Source organism: Ostrinia nubilalis, chromosome 23 (genome assembly GCF_963855985.1).
Source record: "Ostrinia nubilalis chromosome 23, ilOstNubi1.1, whole genome shotgun sequence".
In the NCBI taxonomy this organism is placed as follows: domain Eukaryota; kingdom Metazoa; phylum Arthropoda; class Insecta; order Lepidoptera; family Crambidae; genus Ostrinia; species Ostrinia nubilalis.
In genome coordinates, this window is record NC_087110.1 from 9,187,547 (window position 1) to 9,210,050 (window position 22,504).

General features: G+C 35.9%; 2 protein-coding genes and 1 long non-coding RNA gene across 5 annotated transcripts in view; 1 reads left to right on the forward strand and 2 right to left on the reverse strand.

The window, feature by feature from the left end:
* Positions 1–698: 698 nt before the first annotated feature.
* Positions 699–12,124, forward strand: LOC135083334 (NEDD4-binding protein 1-like). Of its 3 annotated transcripts, none has more exons than XM_063978069.1 (6): positions 699–910; positions 1,435–2,403; positions 2,607–2,779; positions 7,622–7,723; positions 8,573–8,692; positions 10,349–12,124. In XM_063978069.1, exons 1-6 carry the CDS (start codon positions 884–886, stop codon positions 10,584–10,586), a joined length of 1,629 nt encoding a protein of 542 aa, XP_063834139.1. In that variant the 5' UTR covers positions 699–883; the 3' UTR covers positions 10,587–12,124. The 3 variants fall into 3 exon arrangements, with proteins under 3 accessions (XP_063834139.1, XP_063834140.1, XP_063834141.1); XM_063978070.1 differs by having other exon boundaries at positions 699–832; XM_063978071.1 differs by having other exon boundaries at positions 902–982.
* On the reverse strand, positions 3,512–7,633 carry LOC135083335 (uncharacterized). The gene is made up of 2 exons (XR_010259579.1): positions 4,193–7,633; positions 3,512–3,674 (listed from the first exon to the last, which is right to left on the reverse strand). It is a non-coding gene; the product is annotated as an uncharacterized LOC135083335 (long non-coding RNA).
* Positions 12,125–12,174: 50 nt separating the features above from the next.
* Positions 12,175–22,504, reverse strand: part of LOC135083481 (histone-lysine N-methyltransferase, H3 lysine-79 specific-like) — a 56,736-nt gene continuing 46,406 nt past the window's right edge. The window contains exons 5-10 of the mRNA XM_063978219.1: positions 21,837–21,921; positions 20,474–20,612; positions 18,420–18,544; positions 17,753–17,847; positions 17,282–17,384; positions 12,175–16,868 (exon numbers count right to left, since the gene is read on the reverse strand). Coding sequence (XP_063834289.1) covers positions 16,029–16,868; positions 17,282–17,384; positions 17,753–17,847; positions 18,420–18,544; positions 20,474–20,612; positions 21,837–21,921 — 1,387 coding nt within the window. The 3' untranslated portion in view covers positions 12,175–16,028. The remainder of the gene's footprint in view (positions 16,869–17,281; positions 17,385–17,752; positions 17,848–18,419; positions 18,545–20,473; positions 20,613–21,836; positions 21,922–22,504) is intronic.

Sequence of the window (22,504 nt, forward strand, 5' to 3'; positions counted from 1 at the left end):
GTCTGGATTGTTGACGTTAAAAGTTACCGTAATCGGGGCGCTTTAGCTCATATATATACTGTGTTGCCACGGAACATGGTATAAGAAAATTGCCTATAAAAAAAAGTTGAATGTTGACATGTTTTTGTTGATGGCGTAGAGCAAAACACGCGCTCGCGAGACTCGGCTTTAATACTCAAAATGCAACACTGGGTTTTGCACTTATTTTTTACAAATCGTTAAAATACTGAGACGTCCTACCTAATAATCGTTTTTATTCGACAAAATGAAAAGAAAACTCGTTAAAATCTATTTTTAACCAGTAAACTACAGCTGTTTGATATAAAACAATGCCAAATAAAGGGTTTAAATAATGAATGTGCGTTTTATTATTTGCCAATCTGATGACGATAACCTGACTGAAATAAAATTTAAAATTAAAGTACCTACTTCATCCTTTAAAGAACCGAAGTTTGATATATCCGCTTTATAAAATGTATTTCCATATTATATCCCTTCAAAAACTTTTGTATTGAATATCTGAAATCACTGTTTAGTGTATATTATACGCAGTTTCAAAAGTTATTTAATATTTATTTAAATTAATATTTTTTCCATTGAAGTGTGGTCATTGCATCGGTTATTGTCAACTTTTTAGTTAATTTATGACTATGATACATACGTATCCGAACACAAGTGTCTATGGTCTCAAACCGGAAGCTCACCCACCCGCCATGTCAGTTTTGACAACTAAAATCATTGAAAAAAATTATTTACGTTTCTCTTCTTTCTTTGATCCTTCTTCTTGTGGGTTAAAGTTAATTTACAAGAGTTTTGGTTTGGCTTTTGAAAAGTAAGTTAAATTGTGTTTGTTTACGTCCCAAGCTGAATCCTGAAATGAACCATGGGCAAGCCTTCGACTTCTCGTCTTGTTAGTTTAATAAACCATATTTTGTAGGATTTGTTTGTACTTTTTAGTTACGTAGTTATTGTAGAGAAGCAGGTAAACAATCCTAAGTATAAGTAATAGTGTTTACGGCGTAATTAAACTGATTTGCATGGCTTTCAAAAGTAGCGTTGTGATTGTTCATTTACAAAATGTAAACACTCCACATGGTAAAACAAAAACTATTTTTTAGAATAGAACGACCTACCCTTACTGTTTGAATTTCTTATAATTATGTATGTTAGGGCTTCCTTAAAACTTAACATTATTGGGAATTTGTCTTTTTTCACATATTCTTTTGGTTTAGTTGTAAGTGAGAGTAAACTCATGACATAACTGAAACAACAATAATCTATTTGTAATTTTGACTGTAATATTTTAACCGATTTTATTGTGTACTACCCACAAGCATGATTGTATTTAGCAATTAGTGTAGATAGATTTTGTATCAATAATCTGGATAGGCATCTATTTTACACATACATGACATGATTTCCCTACTATTCCAGAAAACCAAATCAGAAGAATCAATGGCTAAGGACAATCCATTGAATGCATTGAAAAGAAAACGCGGTGCCCGGAAAAGGGTCAGAAAATCCAGGGCACAAATTAACAAACTTTTTCAGATGCTACAGAAACAAAATAATATTTCTTCAGACCCAATAGAAGATCTTTCTGATGTATGGAACTCAACAAACAACACTGTCATCGTCCTTGACGACACCATAAAAAAAAGTCCCAGAAAGCGTAAACTATCAGAAAGTTCCGTAATAATCACAGACGTGAAAGGTCTGCAAACGAATACTGAACCATGTAATTCCGTTGAGAAAAATAACACTGAGCCAAAATCTGTAGAAACTGCGATTGACTCCGTTATTATTACAGACGATGATGTACCAAATATTAATTCTGAGAATTACCAAAGTAAAAAGAAGAAAATTGAAGTAACTGATACAAATCCTATAGTAATTACAGATAATGAAGTGTTACATGACAACCCAGAACCATCCAGCTCAAAAACTCCCAAGAAAAAAGGCTTTGCCCCACCCATGAACTGTTCCACACCAATTTCCAAATCGAACACTAGTCTTATAAATAACAACGCTGATAGCACTCAAAATTTAAATAACAACGTAACCAAAGTGATAAACAGAGATTCGTTTTTAACAATAGATTTAACAGCAGATTCCGATTTGAGCAGGTTACAATGCAATACTGTTATAGATCTGGATAATACTCAAGATTCCCAGGACTGTACTTTAGTATCGATTAGTAACGCAAGTTCTATGAGTGGAGATTCTCAGGTTACGGTCTTACATAAAAAAAATTCAAGCAAAAGGATGAAAAAGTTTGTCAGTGGTATTGCAAAGCTAGATGCGTCTGAGAAAGGGAAGCTTTTGGAGTTAATTACACAGAATATTTTTAATGGGTGCAAAGAACCTATGAGGATGAATAGGCAAAATGTGGCTAGTCCAGTGGTAGGTTACATAATTTTTATTTGTATTTGTAATAATAATTTTTAGATTGATGTGTACTTCTGCATGCTGAAATAAAATCAGTTGTTGCAGTGGTTTAATTGTTTTTTAATCCATAAAAGTATCCAAAGTTTGCTATGTTTGGGACTATTTGCAAAAAATGAGTAGATTTGAACTGTATTTTATTTACTAAAATCAATTTTCAGACTGTAAACCAAGAAACCGAGACTGCTGAAAACACATATATCAAAGAAGTGATCCTGGGCCAGAAAAAGTCGAGGAACAGCATCGGCAGCAATATTTACAACCCTGAGAAGGACGATCGGAACAAGACCGGTCTCCGGATGGTTGTAATAGACGGTAGCAATGTCGCTATGGAGTGAGTATGGGGGCTTTAGTTCGTTGTACTTCGTCTTCAAAGACGTTGGATACTGTTGAGTAAGTTACCAATGACAATTGGAGGGCTACTCATTAGATGGTTAATTTAGGATAATAATCATCTGATTTAAGCCTTCAAGGCCCGCGAATCTAGACACAATAGATAATCAATTGTTATGACATTAATGTCAATGTCAGTTTGTGATGCACAAAAGTCTATGTCTTATTATCTGCCTATGATTTGGTCTCAGAATACGGAACAAACCAGAAGGAGTGTTCGATAACATTTCTACGCGGCAACTTGTGTCCAAAATACTTCCCCTCCCGCGCCCCTCTACCCCCTTTAGTGTTACTAGCGCCGTGTGACACCCCCATTTTTGGGGTAAAATTATGTAATTTTTTAAAGAGATGTTAAACAAGTAAAAAATAAGTAAGTGAAATAAGTACACACGGCCAGTGTTAACTATCCATTTCCGTTTTTGCTCTCGCTCTTATCAAATGGTGATTCTTTGCGATAGAACGAGACGACATGACTGGCCATAGGTAGGCATAGATAGTACCTACCTACCTATGAATTTAATTTTTACTCCGAAGTAACTAAGTGTAAGATGATTATTTATTTCTATTAAGTAGTGTAATATATGTACTATATTTTATGTAGGTATAATATGTTATTTAAAAGTCAATTACAAAAGTCGAATATAAATTTTAGAATGCCAAGTAAAACAAAAAAGAAACTTAAGGTTCTTTATTATGTAAACATATCGACAACAAAACATTTGTTTACGGCGCAGTAGTGCTTTTAGTTTAACTTTTCTTGGAGTGAAAAACAGAATCCAAATCAAAAACATCACCAATACTTAAATTTTATTGCGAGGCAACTCTGGCTGTGTATCCTGAAAAAAAATCAGAGTAAGTATGTAAGCAATAATTAATTACTTAAAATTATTATTAAATATACAAATATTGCTGCTGCTGATCTGTTGATACCAATGCCTTACTTTTGAATAAATGGGAAAGTATGAAATTCACGATAGTAATTTATTATCTCCTCATTATTAGGGAGTAATATTATAAATTAATTCAATATATTGAAATCAAATCAAAATCAAAAATATTTATTCAGTTTAGACCACAAGTGGCACTTATAATTTAATTAATCAGGTTGTCATGTCATGGATGAAATTACACTAAAAACTAATTAAAACAAAAAGGATGGGGAAAATATTCCATTATTCTGTGGTAACGCTAACAAAATTAACGCGTGAATTTTTTATAAGTAGACAAATGTAATTCAATATAAAAAAGTAGGGTAAAATATTCCGTTGACCTGTGGCAACACTTACAAAATACAACCGTGATTTTTTTTGAAAATTATTATTTAATTAAAATGAATTGGAAATGTGCTACTTACGGATAAAACATGATCCCATGCACTTTCTTCGTAATTCCAGTAGCATTCTTACATGTTGGAACGGCACAAGACGGCATAATTTAATTATAAAGTGTCAATCTGACGGATATGTAAACAATGCGCGCGCCGGCCATTGACTGATTGCTTTAAAGTCAAAGTAGTGCGATTTGGAGTACTTTATATGAATACACATTTACGCCCGTTGACGGTTTCTGGTTTGTTCTGTATTCTGAGGATTTGGTGATAAAATTACTTACTTTTGTATTATTGTTCAATAGTTGATGGTTCCATGAATTGTGACTTTTACCCTGCAAGACTCCCTGATTTTTTTGTATGTTGTAGGCTAAATAATGGTTGTAGTAATGAAAAATCATAAGTTTTTTTTATGCAGTCAAAGTGCCACAGTAAATTCAGTGGCACATATCTTGAATGAAACCTATTAAGTTAGGAGGACGAAATCCTTACCTTCACTTCAGACAGCAATGATCCAAAACTCCCAAAAGTCAGGTGGTCATCAAACACACTGAACTTTTCCATTATTTTTGCAAGTTTTCACTTCACAATTCTTTAAAATTTTGTTCTATACACTGTATAGTTGGGTAATCGATAATTTAGGGAGGTAAAGGGTGCTTACTCACGGTTTTTCTAAAAGTACCCTCAAGTTTGGTACCTGATAACAATATCATCTTGAACTGACTCTATCTATTCATAATTAATTTTCCGATAATGAATGAGAAAACCGATTTAAAAAAAAAACAAGGCTTTTTATTATACTAGTGCTAAGTCTTGAGTATAAATTACATTTTTCATTACTAACCAAACTACAACATATCAAAAAAATCATAACCACTGGATCTTTTGTAGGATAACTCCCCTAGTCTCTATTTACTGAATCATCATTGGTTCTAGTGGTTTGAGAGTTCGATTCTCTCGCCCTAAGGGTCCTGGGTTCGATTCCCAAGCAATGCACATGGTGGTGTGTCCCAATTTTAGGAGTAAATATGAAACAGATTGTTCCAAAACACTGTGTTGTTGAATGAATTAGTTAATTAATTACTCTATGGTATAGCTAGTGTATGGAGACTTGATTCGGAAGTTCTGGGTTCGATTCCCAGACAATCCCATTATGTAGTGATCCTAGTGTTGTTAGGACATTAGTTAGTTAATATCCCTTATGTCCGTTTTCACCAACAATCCCTAATTTTTAAGGACCCATATGGTCCACCCGCGAAGTGGACCTACAACCTCATAAAGGTAGCGGGAAGGCGTTGGATGCAGGCCGCTACCAACCAGCGAATGTGAAAATCATTGGGGGAGGCCTATGTTCAGCAGTGGATGTCCTGTGGCTGAAATAATGATGATGATGAGGGGTCACTTAAAAATTAGGGATTGATGGTGAAAACGGGCATTATTTATTATTTTATTTATAAAATTAATTACTTCGATTTTCGAGTGGCAACCATGGGAAATTGTAGTGTACGCTGGCTTCCCAATCTGAACCGTCTAGTAAAGGATTTGAGAAACACCTGGATGCGACAGCACAGGAACGGTCGTTGTGAAAACCTGTGGGGGAGGCCTTTGTCCAGCAGTGGAGAAACGAAATGTGACAATGTGGAAATCATTGGGGGAGGCCTATGTTCAGCAGTGGACGTCCTGTGACTGAAATGATGATGATGATGAATGAATGATCACCGCTCGACTAATGTGGTGAGCCCACTGGTGACACGTAAGCGTAATATTTAGCTTAGGGCTAACGGAAAAATTAGGAGAATAATTGAGTGTTTCTCAAAAAAATGTACATTTTGAAAAAAAAAAGTGTGCTTTGAAACAGTTCAAAAGTTTTATATTTATAAATCATCACACAAAAAAAACACACACAATTTTAAAGGATGAATATTAATCTTTAAGATAACGAAGAATTATAGCTATAATCCTACTTATTACCAAATATTTAGATATTTTAAAAATAGTCCTTTTTTACCTTTCATACAAAAACCTGTTTGCCACCCTAGCTTTTTCATGTATTTTTGTTTCATAAAATGCGATACGTAACTAAATTATTGTAAATTTCTTTGTATTATCGTTCTACAGTAATCGCAGTTTCTGTATCAAATTGATTTTCTATGGGGTGTCATAATGAATTGGCGCAATTTAAAGCAAAAAAACAAAATGAGTCGCTCTCATTTACTATTTCGTTATTTACTCTTTAGTTACGATTTATTTCTACTTTCCCATGGTTTCTGAACAATTCCGTATTTATTTTACACGGACAACAATAGCTGCACTCTGAATGGCTGTTGGCCTGACGTCTCCGCCATAACATCTATCGCGAAAATTAGTGAAAACGTGTGTGTTTTGTGGGATTACTTTTTCGTAACAGGCAGTAAAATCAGCGATTTTATATAGAACGGTAAGTCTTCATTTAACCATTTTTTGTAATACGTGTGGTACGAACATTTAGTAAGCTTTTATATTTGATGTAACAAATTTTATCAAAAAAATACTTGTTTCTGATCTCATTTTGTCTAATATTTCGTTACGTTTTTTGCAAATTTCGTTACGTTACGAAAAAGTACAACATAATGCTGAGTGTACTGTTATTACCTGACTAAGCATAGCAATATTCACTACTTAATTAATTTCAAAAAATATAGAGCGTTAATAACAAAAGGATTGGATACTATCTGCTTTACAGAAGTGCCACCAGCAAAAAATTATCAAATCATTTAGATTACGTTTTTATGTGATTACTTCTTTTGTTTTTTTTAGGAATGCCGCCAAAAACCAATGCCGAAAGGCAAAAAGCTTACAGAGAACGACTCAAAATGGATAAACATGATGGAACAAAAATAATTTTATTAAAATAGTATGAATGATTACTCCCTTATTTTATTTCTAACCCCTTAATATTACCCCGTATTTGGGTGCATACTTACAAATATTTCGAATTGAATAAATGAAGAGCATTCACAATATTTCGCCAATGTATAACAAGCCTTATGGCCTTACTATTTCGTTACTACCGTTTCGTTACGTACATTTTTTTTGAGAAATACTCAATTAGTAATTTGTATTGCACAAATTAATAATTATTCTTTTAATATATATTTTTTTAATCCTATTGAGGTTTGTTCAGACACTGTGTGAGACCTCATAGTAATTTTTGTGAATACGGGCGTACTTTCTCCGTCCCACTATTGGGATGAGAAAACCTTTTAGGCTGGTTTTAGTGTCACGCGGACCGTCCGGTGCGGACCCGCTCCGCCCGGCCAATCTGTATGAACTTCTAGGGAGCGTTTAGAGTAATGCGGTCCGCAGGAACCGCTCGCTCCCTAGCAGTTCATACAAATCGGCTGTGCGGAGCGATCCGCACTGACAGTCCGCGTGACACTAAAACCAGCCTTATTATTAACTCCTTGAATCTTCCAGACACGGTCGGGGCAGGTGTTTTTCCGTCAAGGGCCTCAAAATTTGCATAGATTACTTCCTGAAAAGGGGGCACGCGGTGAAGGCGTTTGTCCCACGCTTCAGGTAAATGGAAAACTCCAAATATTTATTACTCCAGGTAACACTTATTTTTATTATCTTTCAACTAGTCTAAAAGTTATGTAAGACGAAGAGAAGAAAAATTTTTGCGTTGAAACTTGTTATATCTAGCTCATATTCAAAATGCAGAATTACTAACGTTTGTATAAAGCCTTATATTTGTTAAACTTTAGTTTGCTTTGAGTGATAACTACTCTGGCATTTGAATAAAGGCTGCTAACGAATCTAATCGTTTTATTTCAAAATCAGCAGATTCTCTTGTAAGTACGTTATTTTTAGCCTTTTACATTTACCTCTCGATAAGAAATGTTTGCAATTAAAATAATTAATTATATTCTAATACTAATAAATTTTTGCACGTTTGTGAATCTGAATATCCTTTTGTTTGACTTTTATTTTGTTAAACATGCAAGGAATTCTACTCAATGCTGTGGCATTCTGCGCCATTCTGTTCTGTAAACTGAATGCTTTTATTGTCTTGTATCTCGAGAATACATTAAAATTGATGAATAATCCAACGCCGTTGTCATAGAATTTCCGTGTGCGGTCCTAACGGATGACTAACGTGCGGCTCAAAACGTCTAATTTGAAAGAGCACTTTAGGCCCGGTTTTTTGATTCGTAGTTAAAATAACCAATGGTCAAATTTGACAGATGTCAAATGACAAGTGGTTAAATATCAGAAAAAAATGTTTTTCGAACAATGGTTAGCTTGACTTTTAGTACATTTTTTAACTATTTGTTTACATTTTGTAAACCATTAGTAGCAAAATTTAACAAATTGTTATTTTAACTACGAATCAAAAAACCGGGCCTTAGTCGTGTCGTGTCCCAGGTGTAAGTTCGGCAAAAGCTCGGAGCCGCGGCTGCTGGACGAGCTGGAGCGGCGAGGTCTAGTCGTGTATACGCCCAGCCGCGAGATACAGGGCAAGCTTATCACCCCCTACGATGACAGGTGAGATATGCCACTTCGGGCTTAAGCCTTGATCACACGTACCGAGTAAACTGGCGAGACAGTAAAATGTTTACTCGGTCGAGACAGGTGAGCGAGTCACATACTCGAGCGCTCGGCCGAGCACTCGACGTAATGTTCATACACACCGAGTACTCGGCCGAGAGCACTGTCTCGCCCGTTTGCTCGGTACGTGTGATCAAGGCATTAGTGCGAGTTTACTTCAAACGTATTCGATATCGAGTGCGTTAAAAAATTTATGAAGATTTTAGTTCTTAAAGTATCCTCTAGAGCGCGCTGTACAATCCGTCATACATTTAGGACTGATACACTTTCAATCATCACTTAACTTTTAACTGAAGAATAAACTTGTTATTTTGACATATTTCCTATACTGAAACTGACAATATGCCAAACTTCACATAAAAAAAACTTATTCTTCAGTTAAAAATCCAACGATTGAAAAATCAGACCCTAATGTATTTTTTTACGCAGTCGATAGAGCATACGTTTCACTACTTTCACTCATGCTCACACTAAGCCCCCTGTGTGCTTACCATTAGTTTACGTTAGGTGTGCTCGCTAGCGAGTGCGTTAAAGAAATGTATGAAAATTTTAGTTCTTGGAAGGAGTCGCTAGAGGCGCTGTACAGTCTGCCATACATTTAATAACATTTTTTACGCAGTCGCTAGCGAGCACACCTAACGTAAACTCATGGTAAGCACACTGTTTCTGTTTAGAGTGACCTATTGGATGGTGATCAAGCAAAGAAGATTGATACTTAAATGCAATAGTTCCCAAAGAGAAGGAAAAAATTCAACATCTTCCAAGGTGTCGGTGAACAGCTTCGAAGATGTGACATCTTCCTATCCAAAAAAAAAATACATCTTCATATAAATTTTCTTCACTAATCAGCCAAAATTATTTAATATTTTCTCAAAATTCAGATGTTCCTTTTTCAGATATTGGAAAGTTGTTGCATTTGAGCAGTAGAATCAACTCTTTTTGTTTGTTCCCATCACATTTACCTAGTAATTTTCACTAATCATAGACTTGAACTGATTTAATCAGGTGAAACCACTTGATGATTTTTTGCAATCCAAAGTGATTTTGAATGATTGTATGTTTTGACTGATTGTAAGTTTTGACTGTAACATGTAGGTACCTACTACTCGTATAAGGGGGCGTCCATTAATTACGTGAGTAGGGGGGGAGGGGGTCCAGAAAACCCTCACTTAATCTCACGTGGGGGAGAGGGGTGGGTGTCGAGAAATATCACGTAATTTTTTTCCACAACAAACAGAGTAAATCCTTCGTCTGCCTTCGTGAACACAGGCCCAGTTTTTAGATCCGCAGTTTGCTACCAATGCTTAAATATTAACAAAATATAAACTAATAGTTAAAAATTGTACTAAAAGTTATTTTTTTTACGCAGGTTGGGTTTTTTTTTATAAAATCTAATATTTTCGAACCATGGATTATCTCATTTTCATTGTAAATAGGCATTTTGGAAAATATCACGTGAGATTAAGGGGTGGGGGAGGGGGTCTGGCAAATACTCATGAAATCTCACCAAGGGGGCGGGGGGGTTAAAAAATAGCCAAAATTTTCTCACGTAATTAATGGACGCCCCCTAAAATACCACCATCATTCTTCCAGGTACATCGTACAATGCGCAGCGGAGTTTGACGGCGTCATAGTGACAGGGGACAACTATCGCGACCTACTGCAAGAGAACCCGCGTTGGAGATTCGTCATAGAGAACCGGTTGCTTCCCTTCACTTGGGTCAACGATATGATCATGTTCCCACGGGACCCTTTAGGCAGGAACGGACCAACTTTGGAACAGTTTTTAAGGCACCCAGTGGCTAAGACTATTCCTAGTATAGTTCTGTGAATTCCAAATGGTACTGATATAGCTGACAATATGGATTGTTACAAGTTTTAGAGTTGATTGGTCAAATTGTTTTATTTTATATTGATTGGGAATCCGTCATTTTATTGTCTAACTGACCTTTGAAGGGTTAAAGAATTTTATTATGTTACCTACTAAACCGTATAGTGAATTTTAGTTTACTTGAAATTGAAATATTTGAATTGAGGATTTGAAAATACATTGTATGTAAACCAAAAATTGTATTGTGTACATTTGTGATGTTTATAAATAAGGCGTATGAAATGTCGCTCATAGTTCAGTGTACAACTGATTAAACAATATTACATGAATCTTAATTCTAAATACTTTGAGCTTCATTTCAAAATAATGGCATAAATCAGTGTTCAATAAATAGTTGTGACTCGATGACTGAAAGAAAATGTCCATGACGATTTCTTTCCCGATGAAATATGACAATAGCGTCTCCTTCTACTGTCGACTCACTTCTCCAGGAATACACTGCCATTTTTATAATGCATTTTGTACCTTAAAATTAAATTTTCTACGTACCTACTATCGGCAACAGTGTTAACTGCCCATTGCCAGTCATGTCATCTCGTTCTATCGCAAATAATCACCATTTGATGAGAGCGAGAGCAAAAACGGAAATGGATAGTTAACAGTGTGGCTGTGTGTACCTTCACATCTCCAGTGAGAAGAAATAGCATGTTTTTGTAAAAAGTTGTAATTTTTATTTGAGATAACTGGACTGACTGTTTTAAATGTAATGGAACGTGGAAGTTTATGCTCTAAAATTGTATTTTATCTTTCATGGGTGCCTAATTCGTTCATAAGCGTCAATACTAAGAAACAAATTCACGGTCAGTTTAAATTCGTTACCAATTTCAAAAACAGTCAAAGATTTAGAAAATGTAAATATTTTGTTTTTAGTTACTCATTTCCAAAGCAAGGGACTTATTATAAATGCTAGGGTTTTGTTTTATAATGGTGAATATAAGAGAAACTGCATTTGCTATGTTAGTTACCCAGTCACTCTCACTGGTAATAATATTTCAAATCATTGTTTCTTAGAATATTTAATATTTTGAATTAATTTAAGTATTTACCTAATTAAAAAGTATTTGATTAAATTTCACATTGAATTGTGATATTTTTAATAATATTGCCAGTTCAATGAATAATCTACATACATAATATGGATATTGAAAACATATCTCAAAGTAGTTGATGAGTGTGTAATTTTTATGATAAAAAATACACTTCATCGAATTACTCTGTTTCTTTTAAAATATTATGTCATTCTTTAGTGTAACAATAATAACAAACCAACTTTTTGTAAATTATGATAATGTAATGCTTAAGTTTCAAGACAGCTAGACTTGTGCGGTGAAATTTTAGTTCAAAAATAGTCATATTTTGGTTAAAAATTGAGAGAAAATACTTGATCTGATTTTATTTTCTCGAAAAATTTAAATTTACCTCTCGCAATTTGTTAAAAGATATTTTATTTTTATAAATAAAAATATTTTACGAAAGTTTTATCTTTCATTTCATATAGTACACAACATACACACACAATAAAATACGATTTAATTAATGACTGTTTATTAGAATAATTATGGTTTATTTTGCATACCAGCTCGTTCAAACCATCCAAATACATCATGCATAGAAAACAAAAGTTTGGGATTTACATTTTACATACCTAGATAATTGTGCATCAAAAAGGTAACTTCGTTTGAAAAGTTGTGTTGAAATATTGTGCAACAAAACTTTTGTAACAACATTTAAAATTCAAAAATAATCTAAAACATTTAAAGTATTATAACAAACAATTTATCATAATTCAAAAGCATAAATTATTTAAAAATATTGAATTATAGTTGATATTGTATACATTAATGTCTTAGTACAAAATCGCATTCAATATTTTAGCTTACCTACTTACATTACACTTACAACTAAAAGTGCACTTCCAATAAAACAATTGGCATTCATTGTATTTACTAACAAGCGAGTAAAAATATATATTTGCTTTGATATTTCATGCAATACGCCACAGACTTGCGATTCTTGTTACATACTTGAACGAACATGCCAAATAAAGTACCTACCATTTCAAAAAATGCATAACGAGAGGGGACCACGTTTCGCTAAACGTAGAATAATCTGACCTAGTTTACCCGCCTAGCTGGTATTTAACCCAGAATGAGTCAAAGACACAACTTGAAAACAAATTAGTGGAAACGAGAGCACTACAAAAAGTCGCATGTCTGTGGCAAATTACAATAATGCTTACATAATATAATACAACAATTAACTCCTTATCATAATCTCACTTTCCTTACGCCAAGCTCTGCTTACTTTCGCTACAGTCTTGGATTAAGCTATTTGTGCGTTGACCAGCAAAATAGACAAAATAAAAAAATCAGAACTCTTTCAATAAAAATAAGTTTATAACCTCAGAGGTTTGGTTACCATTAAACAAAAAAAAACAGGCAACATCTAAAAGAAGTTAGAAAAAAAAGACATGCAGCATGCTCTGGAATGTCCATAGAAGATATTCAAATCGCATGCAAAACTGTAGGTTACATTTTATTTGATTAATGCCCATTTTCACCACCAATCCCTAATTTTTAAGTGACCCCTATGGTAACACATAACAGAAATTTTGTTTTCATATGGGTCACTTAAAAATTAGGGATTGATTGTGATAACGGGCATAATTCTTCTACAATTTTCTACAGATGCTATTTGAAAGTATTGTTGCGTTGTAGTTTTCAAAACCGGGCTACATATTGCTACTGTACTAAGTAGTTCAGCTAAATAACTATTTTGGTATAGTATTGTTTGATAATATTACATAATGTGCAGGTTACATATTACAAGATTATGTTTTGGCACTACTGCTAAATAGCATACATTTTGGGATATAGTTCTATTGCTTTTAGAATGGGACTGCAAGTTAAAACTTATTTTAGGCAGCCTATCGCCTATTATCATGAGAAAGCCAATTTACCCATCAATTTCAAAAATACACATCTTCTAACCAATTTATATGCAATCCAAAAATATTTTTCGCAACCCACTTCGTACAATCGTACTCATTTATCAAGGCATTCCGTTACACAATATAGAGTGTAAGAAATAGTTTGGCAAAATATTTAATTATAATTTCTGAAAATCATTACATTTTTTTACTTCTCAATGTATAGCACATTGGACTACATTACATTGCAAAAGAGCATACATTTATATTATTAATATGCCGAATGCCTCAGTACCTATTTATCTTGATAGTTTGATTCTTGACGGTACCGTCTTTCGTACAAAAATTGGTTTCTAAAACTTTTGTTTGAAACAGCTTTTAACATTTGCCACACTATCCCTTATAATAAATTTTGATTAATTTCCGTAATATTATAAAATGTTTACAAATAATTCGCCCAGCTATATAAGACTAGCTAAGTGTGTGTGATAAAATTGATAATTTATTGTAAGATACAATAGTGTCAATTTAATAAATAAGAAAAGAACAAGAGAGGGATTGTCAAAACTTCGATTTCGTTCAAAATAGTTTGAATCACCTCCCTTGCATTAAAAATGGAATTTATTTAATTAATTGTGATACTTATAGGTCTAAGGCGAGTTTTAGAATCGCGCTGACCGCTCGCTGATCGTCGGCGCTGACAGATCAATATAATTATATGTAATTGAAGGGAACGTTGTTCCTGAGTGACGCTGATCGCTCGGCGCCGACGCTTCATACATTTCGGCTGTCAGCGCTGACGGTCAGCGTGCGTTAGCGTGACTCTAAAACAAGCCTAACGCTTTAATCAGTTAGTGCCTGAGATATGGGAGCTTGAGTGGCATGACATAATATTATGACGTCACAAAGCATACAAATCTGAAGTCGTTTAACGTCAATAAAAACACCCTCCTGTGCCCGTCTCCAATACCTTTGCGCTTCTTCACCAGTTGCGCTCCGTTTTTCATTCAAGCTGAGATGCAAATTCGATATCGCGGTAAAGTTTACGCGCAAACATAGACGAAACAACCGATTTAATCACTTTCCAATAAAAGTTTTTTTTTAAAAACCTTCCAGTAAAAACACCTCATTTTTAACTAAAAATAGCAAAATTAAATGTTCTTGAAGGCGTTTGACTTGAGTTTGAGAAAAAGTAGCTTTCTTTCAGCTTTTACACAAAGTAACAGTTGCGTTTTGTTTTCGTTTGAACTAGCTGTCAAAGCGACACCGCGATACGAATTTGTGATTTTCGTTAGTCGTCTAGTCGCGTTGTAGTTGAAAATATTACCTCAGGCACTGATTGAGTTAAGTTTTAGACCAATAATAATTGAAAAAGCATTCACTTTAACAACCGCCAAAGCATAACCAATTTCTCCAATGAATATTCAATTAGGTATATGCTTTTAGAATAAGGTACAATATTGAATTGAGAGTACTCATATTCTGGTAGGTTGATATCATGTGCGTGCGTATCAAACAAATTCACACACCAAAAATAAACATCCATTGAGGAAAATCATCATTTTTGTAATAATTTTGATTAGTATGACATAGTATGATGAAGATTTCTAGAAAAAAAATACTGTCTGAAAAATATAAGTATTTAAAATTGACACCAAACAATTAGTTATTAATAATAATTAACATTTTCAAAATTCCTAATTTTTGGTAAAATAATTTTACATAATTATGAGATCTATTTGAAATAACTCAAGTAACGATTAACACCGCTTCAATCTTTATAAACAATCAAGACAAGACTTATCAAGACATCAATCCCGAATTCAGCACCTCATTATTGTTGTACAATAACACTATAATATTTCCTAATTTCAAAATTTTAATATACATATTATTATAACCTGTTCAGTCACTAATGGAAAACTGTAATCTTTGAATGCAGTTTTTTTTCTTTCAAAAAATAAAGAACTGTTTTCTTTGAGTAAAATTTTCTATCTACAGTATTAAGAGTACTATCCCTCCAGGTGGCATTACAAAATTCCACCCTGTATAATTTCATTTTTGACCGAAGTAGATCAGTGATTAAGAACTCTGCTACTACGTCAGAGGTCCCGGGTTTGACCCCCGCAAAATGCAAACATTTGTACGAATTAAAATATGTATATTATGTCTGAGTGAGTTTTTCTACTATGTACCGTTGAATAGTTCACGTCTACTTAGATAGGGATTAAATGGCGCTGTATTTTGCAAGATATTTACTTCAAAATTCATAGTACGACCCCATTAATTCATATTAAAGACTACCCTCTACATTTAGTGACTGAAGATTTTCTAACTTGGTATTAAATAAGCAAGCATGGATGGAATTATATTACTGCGGTAATGTAAATTTACTACCAAATTATTTTCAAGTTTTCTCAAAATTTACGTATGATTGATTATTTAATATCTACCTAAACATCGTCGTCTTTGGAAATCATGTCCAGTTTCAGCTGTTCTAACTGCAGTTGTCGCCTGATAGAGCCAAGTTGGGTCAAAATGCTGACGTTTTTACCTTCTTCATTCGGAACTGATTTCAGTATGTTCTTCTGAACAACTGGTACCTTCCACTTATCGTCGACTTTCCTCATCGCCTCGCTCAAGTTTGAACCAGTTTCGACCCTATCGCTTTGGATTACAGGCGAATGTCGTAAAACCGGTATGGGTAAAGAATCAATAGGGTCTTGTATACTTTTCCTCTCTTTCGCAATCGGAACGTTCTTAGATTTAGGTCTCTCGTGTACAAGAACTTTTTCTGTTTCTGCAACTTTGCCTATATCGTCGTAATCGTAGCGGTTGAAATCGAATCTATCTTTAAAATTAAGGTTCTTCCTCAAATAACTATCGACGTCATAGTTTGGAGAGAATATAGAATCGTCGGGTATGTTCATCGAATAGGGTTTCCTCTCGTACGGTTCAGATTTCTCTGAGTACCGAGAATGTTCTTTGTTTTGGTAAACTCTCTCTTGAGTTGGCTCGTTAGCTGTTAGCCTGAAGTTTATTTCGTGGGGTAGTTCAGTTTTCTCTAGCGGGCGGATCTGTCTCTCTTCTTCCCTCTCTATTCGAGGGTAGTTGGATCGGAAGTATGAGGGTAGTTTGGTGTCGGTGTCGCTTTTGGAGGTGGTTATTCGTTTGGGCAGAGAAGTGAGTTGAGATGTGGATAACGGAGCCCGTAAAAGCTTTAGTTGTTCATTGTCGATGTCCTTTTGTAGTTCTTTGCGCTTTTTGTCGTATTCCATTTTGTTTTCTTGGATCTGTAAATAAAATATAGTTTAAAATAAATGAAAATGTGAAGATTCAGAATTTCTATGTGAAAAAATAAAACCTTCAAAGAATAATAGACCTATACATTTTTTAAAGATTATTTTTACTGTAATAAAATTTCTTAGCGATTAGAGTCGCTTCTCAAACTATTTTTTTAAAATAAACAAATTGAAAAATCGTACTGCCTAAGGCGGGAATTCAACTCACGACCTTTCGCTTATTTATATATTTTTTTACTGATTCCAATGGTTAACTATCCGGCATTGGCATGCCTATAGCGTAAAATAGTAATGAGTTATGTGTCACTAAGTCTTACTTTATTAATAAAGATGGAGTGAGGATTTGTGAATTAGATTTTTCTTTGACGCAAAAACTAATAAAGCTTGTTTATAAATAAACTCACCGCGGTATCAATGTGATGCCGTTTATCCATTTCTCTGTCTTGAGCCACGCGCAGCATTCTCAGTTGTTCTTCCAATCGCCGCATCTCGGCTTGTTCGAGCATTCTGCAAATTGTTGATTATTTATTTATTTTATGTAAAGCTATCAAATAGGTGAATAGTGAATATAATATTTTTAATATGTGCATAATTTCTTCATTTCTTTTGCTTTTCAAACCAAACTATTTTTTCTGTTTAGCCCAAAGGTTAGCTAAGAAAAAGCCTCGTGGCATTAAGCTCGCTTTATGTAGATACCTATTTAAACTCCCGTATTCATAAACGATGCTTGCTTAAGCAATGCAGAAAATTGAACACACAGCGTTGAATAGAGCTCTGTGATTGGTTCGCGTGTCACCCTGTGCGTCCACGCGCACTGTGAGACCTCATAGTAATGTTTGTGAATACGGGCGAAAGTTAGATAAATAAATACTAACTTCTCTCTAGATTTCCTCTCTTCCCGTATCCGTTGTTGTTCCATAATCTGATTCTTCAACTCTTGTTGGTAGAATTGACGCCGAGCTGCCGCCTCCTGGATATTACAAAACAAATATTCTTATAGTTCGCGCTAATGGAAACTGCCAATAAATGTTGTCTACACTAATATTATAAAGAGAAAAACTTTGTTTGTTTGGTTGTAATGAATAGGCTCAAAAACTATTGGACCGTTTTTAAAAATTCTTTCACCATTCGAAAGCTACATTATCCACGAGTAACATAGGATACATTTTATTTTGGAAAAAATAGGGTTCCGTAAAATATGTAGATAATGTAGTCCACGCGCGCGGGCGGAAAGCTAGTAACAAATAAAGTCGCATAACATTGACACTGAACTATACAGTTCATATACATGTTACAGTCAAAACTCATAATCGGTCAAAACCACTTTTGACTGCAAAAATCAATCAATATCACTTTGAACTGATTTTTCCAGTCAAAAGAGTGAGAGTGAGTGAGAACTTTTAATGAGTTTAATGACACTAAAGTTTACAAAGTCAGAAATAATGACTTTCTTTTGATTTTAAAGCATCACCAAACGTTTATTTCTTTTTAGCCCGAAGATTAACTAGCAGATAATGCCTATTGGCGTTAAGTTCGCCTTACCTTCTCAGCCTGCAAGTTGCGCATCTGTATGGCGTCTGCATCGAAGATGGACGGCATGTACGAATGGCGGAGGTCCGACGTCAGTTTGTCGCGGTTCGATTTCTTTAGCAGGGTAGAGGAGCGCTCTGGAAATACATAAGAAGAAATTAAAATAGTATACACTATGAGACTCTGAAACATGGCCTCACAATATCACTCAGAGGGCTATGCTCGGTGTTTCTTTACGAACTCGAATCAGAAATAAGGAGATCCGTAAACGATCTAAAGTCGCTGACATAGCGCGACGGATTAGCAAGCTGAAGTGGCAATAGGCAGGACACATAGTACGCAGAACTGACGGCCGATGGGGCAGCAAGGTTCTGGAATGGAGGCCGCGTACCGGAAAACGCAGCGTGGGACGTCCACCCACAAGGTGGACCGACGACGTCATAAAGGTAGCAGGGAAGCGCTGGACGCAGGCCGCTACCAACCGATCAACATGGAAAGCATTGGAGGAGGCCTATGTTCAGCAGTGGACGTCCTACGGCTGAAATGATGATGATGACTCTATGATTTTAACGAACGTTTCAACTTAAGTACAGCTGGACAAAGGCCTTCTCCCCAAGGATTTACATAAGGACCGGTCCTACGCTGCCACCCTAGTCGGGCCACACTAGTCTTTCGGCCACCCGAGAGCTTTTCTGCCCCAATGGACATCATTTCTACGAGTTCTTAAGTTTGTCAATTCTTCAACGAATCTCCACATTTCTAATTCGGAGAAGGTAATTCCTAGGAATAACTAGCTTAGCACGCTCCACCGCTCTTATAGGTGCTTTGAGTTTTTTTAAGAGACCCATAGTAAAGACCACGGAGATCCGTAAGTGATTATAACATTACAAGTAATTTTAAACAAAAAAAATCAAGATAACATAAGTTAGGGGCGTTCGGGGGCCATTATGTGGGGGACAACTCCCTCTCCCCTTTGTTTGAGCTGTCAAAAATAAGACGACACCAACCCCCGACAAAATTGCTCAAATGGGGACTCACAATCTAAGTCCAACCCCGCAGCGCGGTCGGGGGGCGTTCGGGGGCAACTATGTAGGGAGGGGAATAGCTCCCTCTCTGCTTACGTGAGCTGAGACTTGCATGGGAATGGAAGCTAGAAGGTATCCACTAGTTCCCAAGTGTCTAGTAGGTTTCCCACTAGTCCCCTAGTGTCTGGTAGGTTCCCACTAGTCCCCAAGTGTCTCGTAGGTTCCCACTAGTCCCCAAGTGTCTAGTAGGTTCCCACTAGTCCCCAAGTGTCTAGTAGGTTCCCACTAGTCCCCAAGTGTCTCGTAGGTTCCCACTAGTCCCCAAGTGTCTAGTAGGTTCCCACTAGTCCCCAAGTGTCTCGTAGGTTCCCACTAGTCCCCAAGTGTCTGGTAGGTTCCCACTAGTCCCCAAGTGGTTGGTAGGTTCCCAATAGTCCCCAAGTGTCTAGTAGGTTCCCACTAGTCCCCAAGTGTCTAGTAGGTTCCCACTAGTCCCCAAGTGTCTCGTAGGTTCCCACTAGTCCCCAAGTGTCTCGTAGGTTCCCACTAGTCCCCAAGTGTCTAGTAGGTTCCCACTAGTCCCCAAGTGTCTCGTAGGTTCCCACTAGTCCCCAAGTGGTTGGTAGGTTCCCACTAGTCCCCAAGTGTCTAGTAGGTTCCCACTAGTCCCCAAGTGTCTAGTAGGTTCCCACTAGTCCCCAAGTGTCTCGTAGGTTCCCACTAGTCCCCAAGTGTCTAGTAGGTTCCCACTAGTCCCCAAGTGTCTGGTAGGTTCCCACTAGTCCCCAAGTGTCTAGTAGGTTCCCACTAGTCCCCAAGTGTCTAGTAGGTTCCCACTAGTCCCCAAGTGTCTAGTAGGTTCCCACTAGTCCCCAAGGGTCTCGTAGGTTCCCACTAGTCCCCAAGTGTCTAGTAGGTTCCCACTAATCCCTAAGTGTCTAGTCGCTCTCCACTAGTCCTCAAGTGTTACACTCTTGATTGGGTTGCAAGCTAGTCCAGTCTAGCTAGACGGAAGGTCCCCACTAGTCCCCGTCCACTCACCGTCGAAGTCCCCTAGGCTCCGGCGGCGCTCGGCGCCCCCGCGCGGCGCCCACGCGGCCGGGGGGCGCTCGGGGGCCACCGTGTGGGGGGACAGCTCCCGCTCCGCTTGCGTGAGCTGCGACTTGCATGGGGAGGGGAGCTGGAAAGGAATAATATGAACACATGAATAGAAATATCTTCTCGTAAGTCAAAATCTATCTATCTTCTTCTATATAAATAAAAATGAATTGATGTTCGTTAGTCTGATTAAAACTCGAGAACGGCTGGGCCGATTGAGCTGATTTTGGTTTTAAAATGTTTGTCGTAGTCCAGGGTAAGTCTAAACGGTGAGTAAATACGCGCGCGATATTGTTTTTCTGTGACAGACAAAATTCCACGCGGGCGAAGCCGCGGGCGGAAAGCTAGTAATAAATAAATATCCTTGGACATTTTACACTGCGCTTCTAGTCCCAAACTAAGCAAAGCTTGTACTATGGGTACTAGACAACGGATATAAACATACTTAAATACTTTTTTTTGTAAATACATACTTATTATACATAGAAAACACCCAGTCTAATACAAACAAATATGTTCATGCACACAAATGCAAAAACACAAAAATCTAAATGAAACGCGAAAGTTTAAAATCTTATATGAACACATGAGTAGAACGCTTGGATTATTCTAACTAAAGTACGGCCAACTAGCAGCGATACAAATGGTCGATACAACTGGTCGATACAACTGTCGAGTTGACAATATATTCTGTCTCTTCCCATCTTGTGTATTTGTCGTAATGTCTCGTTCTCCCGCCAAAATATGTCAAAGTCAGACGGGTTCACCCATGACATTGGGTTTGTTTACATTTGGTATCGCTTCTCGTTGGCCCTACTTTAGTAAACAATCAACAAGGGTTGTTTAAAGTTCTTCAAGTAGTCGAAGTCTGCAAACAAAGTTTGGAAGGCTAAATAGATTATGAAACTCTCGATCAAGTCTCTTTTCGATCAAAAAATACAAATTCAAAAGAGTGGTTTGGGAGTGGAGATGCCAGTGCCATTAACATTAATCATAATCATAATCATAATATCTTTATTGCTTCATGTGGTACAAACAAGGTATTAAAAATGAAATAGTTTCAGAACATGAGCCCTGTGAGGGCATTGCAACATTATACATAATATAAATTAAGCTTAATCTAAAATATTTTAATAAATGTAAGTACAAATTCTAATTAATTTTTGAGATCATACAATTCTTTCAAAGAGTAAAAACATTTCTTTAATAACCATTCCTTCAATTCTTTACCTAACAAATTATCATTTTCAATATTCTTTATATTCATAATGTAAAACTTAATACCTACTCATAATGTAAAACTTACCCTGAATAGCTCTGAATCATCAGTTTGAACGGCCACTGATAAAGGCGCGGACACACTGTCCACTTGAACGCCTGTATCCACTCGACTGAAAATTAAGAAACAAAAAAACCATGCATTTATAATGTTGCCAAGACAAGACCATTATGGGACTGTCACAAAGTGACCAGTAATAAATTCCTTTATTGCTGTGATACTTTCAATAGACTTTTTTTTAATTTTAATATGTAACTTAATGTTAGATTATATATTATATTATATATTATACCTATAACTAATACAATAAATGATTATTTGATTTGATTTGATTTGATTCTCTAAGATCTTAATGAATGAATTGATTATTTATAATTCTTAATAAAATAGATGATTTGACTTCTTAAAATTTTTGCATGTCTTAACAAGACGAAACATGTTGAGCTTGATTGTTTCCACTGACACCTGTATGTACTGTACCATGTTTCTGTGCAAATAAATAAATTATCTTATCTTATCTAATCAGATCTCATGTAGATCTAGTTACATCTGTTAATCAAGCTCTACGCACCCTCCAAGGTACGGGAAAAAATAATTCTGTTAATAAAAGAAAAGATTAACTTGATCCCACTCACTTGTTATATTTCTAACTCCTGGCGGCTCTCTCTCTCCTGGCGCTCCCTTTCTATCCCCTG

What these genes read in the sequence shown, in the direction of transcription:
- LOC135083334 (XM_063978069.1), top strand. Translation starts at nt 884, where the DNA reads ATGGGCAAGCCTTCGACTTCTCGTCTT. An exon ending in AAAATGTGGCTAGTCCAGTG is followed by an intron (nt 2,404 to 2,606) that starts GTAGGTTACATA and finishes ATCAATTTTCAG; the next exon opens with ACTGTAAACCAAGAAACCGA. An exon ending in GGTAGCAATGTCGCTATGGA is followed by an intron (nt 2,780 to 7,621) that starts GTGAGTATGGGG and finishes TGAATCTTCCAG; the next exon opens with ACACGGTCGGGGCAGGTGTT.